General features: G+C 38.7%; 1 protein-coding gene across 6 annotated transcripts in view; it reads left to right on the top strand.

The window, feature by feature from the left end:
* The window catches only part of PANK3 (pantothenate kinase 3), a 32,146-nt gene that overhangs the window by 16,136 nt on the left and 5,966 nt on the right, over positions 1 to 10,044 (top strand). For 2 of the 6 annotated variants that reach the window (XM_030505168.1, XM_030505169.1), the window contains exon 6: positions 1,232 to 1,357. The exons of 1 other annotated variant lie outside the window; for it this stretch is intronic. In XM_030505168.1, coding sequence (XP_030361028.1) covers positions 1,232 to 1,357 — 126 coding nt within the window. Of the gene's footprint in view, positions 1 to 1,231; positions 1,358 to 2,762; positions 9,111 to 9,296; positions 9,772 to 10,044 lie in introns of those variants that run through there. 3 more of the 6 variants (XM_030505170.1, XM_030505171.1, XM_030505174.1) reach the window with 3 other exon arrangements.

The raw sequence follows: 10,044 nt of genomic DNA on the forward strand, positions 1-10,044 counted from the left end.
CAAACTAATATCTTTTTCTGGGTTTACTGTTGCAAGTTCTCCCTCAATTCCCTTCTCTGTCTTTCATGTCAGTCTTGGAGAAGAAAGTTAATTTTGTGGTTATTAAGTTAATTTTGGCTTTTTGGTTTATGGCAAATTTCATAACAGTTAAAATGAGGGTGAAGTTGAAAGTACATACTAATAATTTGAGTCTGAGGCAAATGTAAACAATTTATATCTGAGGGTGGGGATAAAGGAGTACAAATCAGAACTCAGAAACTGCACAAAGCAGCTTTATTTCAAGGTTTTTTGGACTAATTCCAACTATCACAGAACTACAGGGATACACAAACTTATATCTTGAACTGATGTATAAAGATAAAAAGCAGTGACTTGTTTCAGCTTCTTCCTGTAGAGCAGAATTATGTTTGGGTGTCTTAACAGTGTGTTTACTTTCTCTTCACTGTGGACTGTTGAAGATGGGGAAATACAATTGCGTGTTAGTCATTTGACTGCAGGTTGAATTGTCCTGCTAGTTTTTCTAACTTGGATATGAGCATTCATCTAACGTAACTAAGTGCTTATTTAGCACTGTTAAGCACTAACACAATTAAATGTTTTGGTTCTTGCTCTGATAGCATTCAACCAGCGTTTAATGTTGCTTCCACTTAATGTTGGATTTCTTTCAGTCAATGGGGAAAATTAGAAGATTTTCACGTTTTTACATTTGACTTGATTACAATTCACAGCTCACTTCTAGTGTTTAAGTCTTGGTCTAATGTTATGCTGAGGTAGATTGAGGTCTGAAGATGAAAGAAACATCTGTTATGTCTTACTGTCTTCGGCTTCTTTACAGTGCTGCCTTGTTGCATATGGATCAAGCAGCATTGTACAGGGCTATGAAGGCATTGAGTCTCCTCTACTAAATACAAGTGCTTTTCATTTAATTTTACTTTTAGCAGGGCTGTTTCTTTGGCTTGATTGCTGCAAATGCTCACTTAATTTGAAACACAAATGCTACTTCTCTGTGAACTAGGTCCTCCAATTCTTGAGGGTTCTATGGTTTTTCCTTTTCCCCAAGTAATGCAGTGTTGTAAAGTTTGGAACTTTAATTGTGGGTTGTTTGGGTTTGGTTTGGGTTTTTTTTTTTCTTCCTTGCTGGAGACAGCCTGTTCTTTTGTAGCTTAATTTTTCAAAGCTGTGTTAAACAGTGAAAAGGCTTAATCCTTTGCTGTTATTCTCTTCTTTTTAGAAAATCAACAGAGTTGTGTTTGTTGGCAATTTCTTACGTGTGAATACTTTGTCAATGAAGCTTCTTGCATATGCACTGGATTACTGGTCAAAAGGCCAGCTGAAGGCCTTGTTCCTAGAACATGAGGTATGCTTTGGTTCATTTATCTCTATGTATTGTTTCACCCAAAATGCATGTATTGAGTAGCTCTCATGTGAGTGATGTCCTGACATACCAAGTTATCAGGAAACACTGAAAGTCAGAGGAGGTTGGTCACGCTGTGCTGGTCCTGTGGGGACAGCGTGCTCTGCCAGGGAAGTACTTCAGTCGCTTTGTGGTATCTTGGTTCACGCTATAGATCTTTGGAGAAGGACAAGAAAATGTTGAGGTCTGTGCCAAGGTTCAACAGTCTTTGCTTGGTTTTGGGTGGAAACAATAGTAAGTATTGTATTTCACATTGCAGGGAGATCTAAAGCATGGGCCTTTGAAATACTTCTGTTGTTCTAAACTGAGCTTGAGCAACATCCCAGAAGTCAAGACTGCTTTTAACAAGGACTGCTTTCATACCAGCACTGATACACCTTGAAGTTGTAGTGATTTTAGGCTCTGAGACTAACGTGCTTTTGGGCAGGTTAGTCTAGTTCTAGTATCTGTATATAATGCATCTAGATCAGTATGTAATGCTGAGAGACTTGAGCTGTTTTGTTGAAAATATAGACAACCAGTATTAATTACAGGTGCAGCAATTGGGAGACTTGTAGCTTCTTGGCAGTGGGCTGGCAGGTTTTGTCCTCAATTTGATGGTTTGCAAATACAACAGCAGTACATCTATTTCCCTTCAGTGGATTCTCACAACCGTTTCCCTTTCCTGCTTATCCTGGGGCTGACAGTAACCTGTCTTGGCGGTAGTGGCTGCAGTAATAGCAGAATAGTGCCTTGGTAGTTCTACCCCCTCAGATTTGTCTTGGATGAATTTTAAATTCCTGCATTAGGTCAAGTGTAGATTCCAGACACTTAGGTATTTTGTAGTTACAGGGAGGGGAGACATCCTGCTTCCCAAGAGGGGGAAAGTAATTCCCCAGGAGAACACAGTTCTTTATATGCAGGTAAGCATACAGCCCAAAAATAGTGCTGCAGTATGGATGTAATACTTTACAAATGAAGTGCAGTTAAAGAAATGTTTGACTTGTACCTTAGGAATAGTGTTGCTCCTGGGTATTGAAGATCCTTTGGCAACCAAAATAGGCAGCTTCCCTAGGAAAACCAAACCAAACTTGATTTCTGTGCTTTAGGAGTCACTCATACATGTCTTAGAAGTCCTGTGGTGTATGGGGAGGCTTGGGGTAAAATCTTCTGAGGTTAAGCTAGAAAGGAAGGATAAAATGTTCCACAAAGCTCTACAAAATTGTTATGAAAGATTAGATATTAAAAGTGTGTGGTGGGCTTCCTGTAGCATTGGTCCATTGGCTGCTCTGTTGTCACTGAAATGTGATTAGTGCAGAATTTAATACCCCACTTGAACCTGAAACCTTCCTCTCTTTGTTTTGAACAGGGATACTTCGGAGCTGTGGGTGCTCTTCTTGGGCTGCCAAATTTCAGTTGAGATGCCAGATGTCACTACACTGAACTATTTTCCACCTGAACGACACGTGTTTATGGCAATGGGAACTAGATCTGGGGAGGGGGGAATTAAATAGCAGATTTTCTGTAACTGTTTTTAAGAAGTGATTTGCTACTGAATATTGCTGTTGTGAGGAAGGGGGTTTCACTCTGGTGGGCATTGAAAAGTGAACTGTTTGACGATATTGTTTATGTTCTTTGGTACATGTAGCCAGTACTGAACTTTTAATATGCAATACATCCTCTGAAAACAAGCTTCCAGAAGAAGGAATGCCAAACCTTAAAGTGCTCAGCATGAAAATGTTGCAAGTTTACTCCTGAGGCTTTAGGCCTAACAGTTCTGTATACATTTACATTAGTTATACTATATTATGAGCGAAATTTCCCATGCATACTTACAGACAAAAAGCCTTTAAAAACAATAAGGTACCATCCGCAGGATGAGGAAGACGTAGACAATTACTTCCCCCAGTAAGAATAGTAACTATTTTTATATGTAATGGGAATAATGTTTTAATTTTCAGTGGGAAGAATGGAAACACAAAAAATGAGCCAAAGCAGCAGATTAAGCAGTCGACATTTTGAAGGTTTTGTGAAGGTACTAACTTGCCCTCTTTGTTTCTTTGAAGATACAGCTGGTGTTTTGGGAAGATCCCCTCTGTCTGTGGTGTGATTTAGTCAAGAGTTTAATGATTAGCGAAGGCAGGTTTTGGGGTTGGGTTTTGAGTTTGGTTTTGTGGGTTTGGTGGGGGTTTTTTTGAGGACATGACTTCTAAAATGCCTTCTGGTGGGGTTTTTGGGTGTCTCATCAATTCTGACATCATGCATCATTGTTTGTAAAGGTACCACAAAGCCTGAGAGAATTGGAGAAACCCATATAAAGTAGACTACATATGGGACCTTCTCATCCTGATGCTTTGGCTCTTTTGTGTGGAGGTTTGGAAAATTTCTGCCCCATCCTACTAACTTGAAAATGTTGTTTCTCCTTAATTTTATAAGAATTGATCAGAATCTAACTAGATACTGAACATGAAAGGGTGTTAGATTGCTTTTGGAGTTGGAAGTTTGATTTTGATGGTTGAGGACAACATCAGAGTTTGTATTGCAGCACCAAACGGACCAATATTTAGTGCACTTGCAGTATGGAACCATTCATCAAATTGTGGCCTTGGGATAAAATCCGTTCTCTAGAACTGATCTTTGGGGTTTTCTCTATGCTTTTACAGTTGTGATTATTGTGATAAGTTTAGTCCTGAAGCCAGGGCATGAGATCTTAAACTTCTAAGGATATTCTACAGTCATTAACTACATGACTCTTTGTGGTCTAAAGAGCTACCCAATTTTATGGTATCATTTTAATGTTGAATATTTCCTCTAAATGCATGAGGAGCAGTCAGACTAGAACACATTCTTATCTTGAGGTTTAAGGTATTTTTAAAGCTGATTGCTCCAGTATTCCACAGCATGGCTGTGTTGTGTTCACAGACACATCCACTTAGTGTGCTAGAAACCTCTGTGTGCTGTTTTCAGTCTTCTCTTCCTTTGCTTAAAATTCAAAGCCCCATACTAACGTGTTTATTATTTTTAATTCTTTTCTGTGGTCCTTTAAGAGTACAGTAACTTAGAGTAGCCAGCTCATGAAGCCCAATGCCAATCACAGATGCAGTTTCATTCAGTGTTGCTTTTCGTGGTACTCATTCTGCCTTTCCGTTGTGGTTGCTTTTATGTTTCATTTTAGACATTTAAAAACCAAATCACACTCACAGTTCAACTGGTCTAATGCTGAATCAGAGCACTTCAGACAAGGAGCTGATACGGTTTTTATAGAAGGTCTCTATAACTGCCATATACTGATCCTTTTAAGTTCCTATTGACTATGGAAAGTAACCTATATTTGGTTAGAAAATGTGGTAGAAGCTTCATTTCCTGGGTGTTTTGACAGCCCTCTGAACATTTTGCAAACCACCTGCATATTTTTTTTTGCCAAGTGAGGTACTTTCAGGCACTACAGCTTGATTAGAAACCGTTCCTTTAGCCCATACTTATCACTACTTTACTTCTCATTTTGTGATACTGAAAGAGCTGCTCTTGAAGCAGTAGTTAGAGGTTACTCGTGTATTTAACCAGAAGCACATGCAGTAAATAACGTAGTGACCAAGGTTTATTTAAACCATTTGAAGTTGATGTGGCCTAAGATACATTTTTAAAGTGAATTGTACAGAGTTAACAGAATAAATTAATGGAGTAATCCTTAAATAGCTATACTACACAGAAACTGCTGTGAGAATCAGAAAGTGTGCCCTACCCCTGGGTTACTTCTCTTGAGCTTCTAAAAAAATTGGCTTCCTTTTACTGGTTTCGTCAGCGCAATGGTTACTTCACCACAAGAGCAACCAGAGAAGTTGTCAAACCCTACTGTGAAGCTTAGGGGCCTGTATTTAAGCTACATCTTTGGGTTTCATTTCATTTTCTCCAGATGTACAACTTGTTACTAGTGTCTCTAGATTGACTCTACCACCAGTAGAAATGCTAGGCATCACAGAGAGTTGCAAGACAAGCCTTAAAGTCTTTTTGTCTAAATTCTCTTCTAAATAGATTGAAAAGGTTTGTTTCTTTCATACAAATCACTCAAGGGACTGGCTTTTTCCTGATCTCTGTTTTTACTTTCACCCTTGCCATTTCTTTTCCTCAAAGCTAACTGGTAGAAGCAGCTTTAGAGTGAATTGATTGAAATGTGATGTGCTACAGTAGTGACAAGTTGAGGTTTTCTCAGGGCTACTGTTGTCTTTTCAGGTGGAACCACTTCTCTAGAGGGAAGTTGTGTGGTATTTCTTCTTCTGAAGTACAATGTAAGGCTCAATGTGAACGTGTAATCTTTTTCAGCTCCATCAGCCGTGTGAGTGCCTTTCCATTTTCTCATGCAGTGCCAATTTTGCTGGTACTGGTACTTTATCCATGAGGTTTCCTAACCAGTGTTGCTTACCAGAGAAATGGCGGGTAATTGTTGGCCCCAGACATGATCCTTTCAATCCAGCGTAGCTAGAGATGCCAGGAAAACAGCATCAGCTTTCTGCTTCCTGCCCCTGGCGCCCTTATCTTGAGGTAATGCTTTTGCATTTCTTGGTCTCCCCACTCCAGCTTGATCTGTGTAAATATTACACACAGGCTTATTGTATCAGTTTCTCCCTAAAACTCATGCAGGTTTTTAGTCAGGTAAATACAGGTTATTTCTGACCAAAGAAGTTCAGTTTTAGAAGAAGCTATTCCAAGTTGGTATGGCTGTTAAACTTAACCACTTTCACCTTTCTAGATCTACTTGGGGTAACTGCAATTTGAACAAGAAGAGAACTTCTTCTGCAGTACATTTTGAATACTTAGCAAGCTGGAATTCAGCATATCCTCAGCATTCTTTATTGAAGCTAGCAGAGGTTTAAGTATAAACACTTCTTCATTCTTTTTAGTAAAGCCTAAGTAGATTTTACAGTTCACAGAGAAGCAGCACTGATAGACTTTCTTTGTCTTAGAGTTTGGTCAAGATTTTCAAGGGATATTCAGATGTGTGACCTGCCTTTTGAATATCTTTCCCCTCTAGTGTTCTGCAAGCAAGCCCCTGTGGGATTCTGCCAAGACCATTCATGATTTGAGAGTTAGAGCATGGAAAGTATATGAGACCATGCTGTCCCACTTAGTTGTAGCCTGTATATTAAGAGCAGAAGTTCTCTTTTGGCTTCTCATAATGCATTAAATATTCCTTCAGTAGTACTGTGAGATTCCTACTTGTATTTGCGTTGTTGGTAGTATACATGCAAGGTGATTATATTGCCTTTAAGAGTTGTAATACTCACTCTTTGTCTCTATCCAGTATAGGTCTTCAGGAAATACCTACTTCCAGAGAACTTGCAATAACTTCTCATTTCTAAATGTTTCAGAATAACAGTGCAATTTTAACATTTGGAACTAACTGAAGTGTCTTTTATCTAGAGCAAATCTGTGCTTCTTAAAGACTAGATGGTATCTTTTTGCATTCTGTCATTAACTTAGGTTAATGCCTGAATTTGCATTCACTCTATTTTGAAATGTTCCTTTTGCTATTCGCATGCTGGATGCTAGATAGCTGTAGTCCTGAGGAAACAGGTTAGCAGAGGTGAAGGTCAGTGCAGTTCTGTTGAGCTGGTTAAGGTTGGCTTTTTGTCTTCAGTCCATTTGCACACACAACAAGACTAGCTTTTAGTGTTTTCCTAGCAACAGAGCTGTCTACATCCTTTATTTGGATTGTGTAGGCTTAAAACCCGCGTAATATGTAAAAGTGAACAAAAACCTGTGGGTCAGATGAGAAGTCTTTGACCATGACCTGTAGGTCACATTGCAGAGCTGGGAACACACTTGCCACATCCAGTTCTTGGTTTGGTTGTATTAACTTTTCCATTTCCCATTAACGCACAGTGAGGGGGGCAGACTTAACACTTCTTGTGGGTGAAATGGGTGATTAAGTCCTCAGACATGACCATAGGAGATTAAAAATATGCTTTAGCACAGTATAGAGGGAGAATTCCCTGCTTACATTCTGTAAGTTTTACTGATACAGTCCAAAATACATCACCAGTATCCTGTCATCTGTGATAACATTACTAATTCTGGAAGTCTGCAATGAATTTGATTAGTTTTTACTTCACACATATAAAGCATATTAAGTATTCTTAAAACACCACTTTCTGAAAACATCTCAGAAGATGCTGTAATATATTTGTAATTATTAATGTGCTAATGGAATATGTTTGAGCAGTGTAGGTTTTCATAAACTGGTGAGCAGGATTTGGCCTCGAGGTCTTGTGCCTGGGGAACAGAGTCATGCTACTTTGCATATTCCTGCTGGTGCTAAATCCTCTGTTGAAAATAAAGATTCTAAATAGAAATTGTAAATAAAATATTTATGGCCTGGTCCTTTTGACAGACTTAAATTTTATCATTTGCAAATACTATTTTGGCCTTATTTCAAGTTTCCCTTTTGTGCTTTTATTTAGAATATGTGGACTGTGTATGTTAGTGTGGCAAGTCATTGGGAGGGTTGGCTTCCTATGTTGCTTTCTGTAATGTTCCCCTTGTGCATTAGGATACAGATGACTTTTCATTGCCAGATTTCAGTGTTAACCCTTCATTTTGTTTTGGTTTTGTAGCTGGTTGAACACGTAGGATCAAATAGAACATGATTGGCATTTGTTCTCTGCTAAAACTTCCAAGAAAATCAGTCATTACTGGGGGAAGTTGTTAAAAATACCCATTGAAGATGATGTTTAAAGCTAAATGTGTTCATTAGTCTTGCCTATAAAACTGGAATATGGTGTGTCAGTTGCTATCTTAGCTATGAATTGCATTTCACCATTCTTCTAGCATCAATTTAAGAACATTGTAAATACAAGCTTTGGGAGGAGGTATTTTAGATTCAGATTGTGTATTGCAAAAGAATTTAACTAAAAGCCTAGTGAATTAGTATTTTGAGACATACGAAATTGCCACATCTAGAACATGAAAATTAGTGTGTTGGTGTGATAGGATTTAGAGGGCTTTGATAATCTGCACTTTTTTACATTCCTGAGTTTTGGCGTTCAGCAAAAGAGTATTTAATTTTCCATCTGCTGTCTTGTCATATTCAGGCCTTGTCATCACCAGTTGCTGTCTTCAGATACTTTATTGAGTTAGCAAAATGAAACAGGTAAGTTTAGAAATTGGAAACCCTGGTAGGATGAAGTTCTCCGAAGAGCCATTTGCTTAAGTTGCCTTATTCTATTACATTGCACTCATGTTATGTCTCCACTTTCTTGTTTACTGTTTAGACACTGAAGATGTGATGTACAAATACTGTGCTACAAATTTGTATTCATAAATTACTGCTCAATACCATTGTGTCACCTGTTAATACAGCTCTTGTAAATGATCCCTTTCTGCCATCTCTAATACAGCTCTTGTAAATGGTTTAAATTATTTTTGTTTTCTAGATTCTCATTACTGAATGTACAGATTAGATCCCTTTAATGTCACTGAGGAATTTGATTGGGGCCCAAATATGGCCAACGCTGTAATTCATCCCATCAAAACTGTAAATAATTCTTTACTGCTTGTTTGCATGGATGAAGTTTGTATTTCATTTACTTTGTGATAACCCAACTCCTCTGTGATGGGCCTACTTTTTACAGTTTCTTTTTCTGGGTTTATTACCATTTGTTCTGTGTGAATGTTGAAAAGTACTTTTGTCTTTTCCTAATAAATAATTTGAGATTGTTCATTGTTTGCCTACATTCCTGGGGTGTGGGGCAGGGATTTCTGAGTGTGGTTTTCCTTTAGCATCATAAATTGCTGTGATACTTGATACTGGGGGTTATTCTGGAACATCTTATACTAAGGAAACATAACTGGTATGGTTTTCATGCTCTTTTCTTCCTGTCCTTTAGTAAAAGCCTGTACTTCACAGTTCTTAGATTGAAGCCCTGTTTTTAAAAACATCTGATGTCCCAAGGAACATGAGCATTGCAGTCTTGATGAAGAAAGCAAGCCATAAGCTTTTGCCTTCAAGTTACCTGGAGAGCACGTGCCAATTCATGCACACAAGGTGACAGAGTGATCTTTTGCTATTGAATAAAGTACTTCATGTATAAGCTACGTGTTATAGCTAAGCTGCAAGTACTCTTCTGTTGGAAATGTTCTTTGCTTACGCCTTGGAAAAGCCAAATTACATATTCCTGGAGTAGTTCTGACTGGATGCCTAACGGGCAAGAAGTTGTCAGGAGTGAAGTCTGTGCCACAGCAGCGTGCTGGCAGTGCGGCTTGTGACGCGCCTGCTGTGTCAGAGGCTGTTCTTCAGGGTTCACTCTACACATATTTTAGCCATCCAAACTAGAGATCTTTGCTTTAAACTGCCACAAATGAACCCCTGGAAGTTCCATTCTGTGCTGTATCTCCAAGTCTGGTGAAGAGGAGCTATGTACCACAGTGATTCTTTTTTACCAAGGGGAAATGAGCTTGTAAGAAGTAAGAGTTCCTTTACCAGTTCATGGCATGTAGCTGTTTTGCATTTCAGCTGGGGTCCTTGCTGCTTCCTGGTGCAGCCTGTGTGCAAGCCCAGGGACAGGGTAAGCTGTGTGAGCTTCACTGAGTTCTGTCTTATCTGTGGATCTGATTTTTAAAAGGAGTTTTTATGAAACAAGTGACTTCCTCTTACT

The sequence above is a fragment of the Strigops habroptila genome, chromosome 12 (genome assembly GCF_004027225.2).
Source record: "Strigops habroptila isolate Jane chromosome 12, bStrHab1.2.pri, whole genome shotgun sequence".
Lineage (NCBI taxonomy): Eukaryota > Metazoa > Chordata > Aves > Psittaciformes > Psittacidae > Strigops > Strigops habroptila.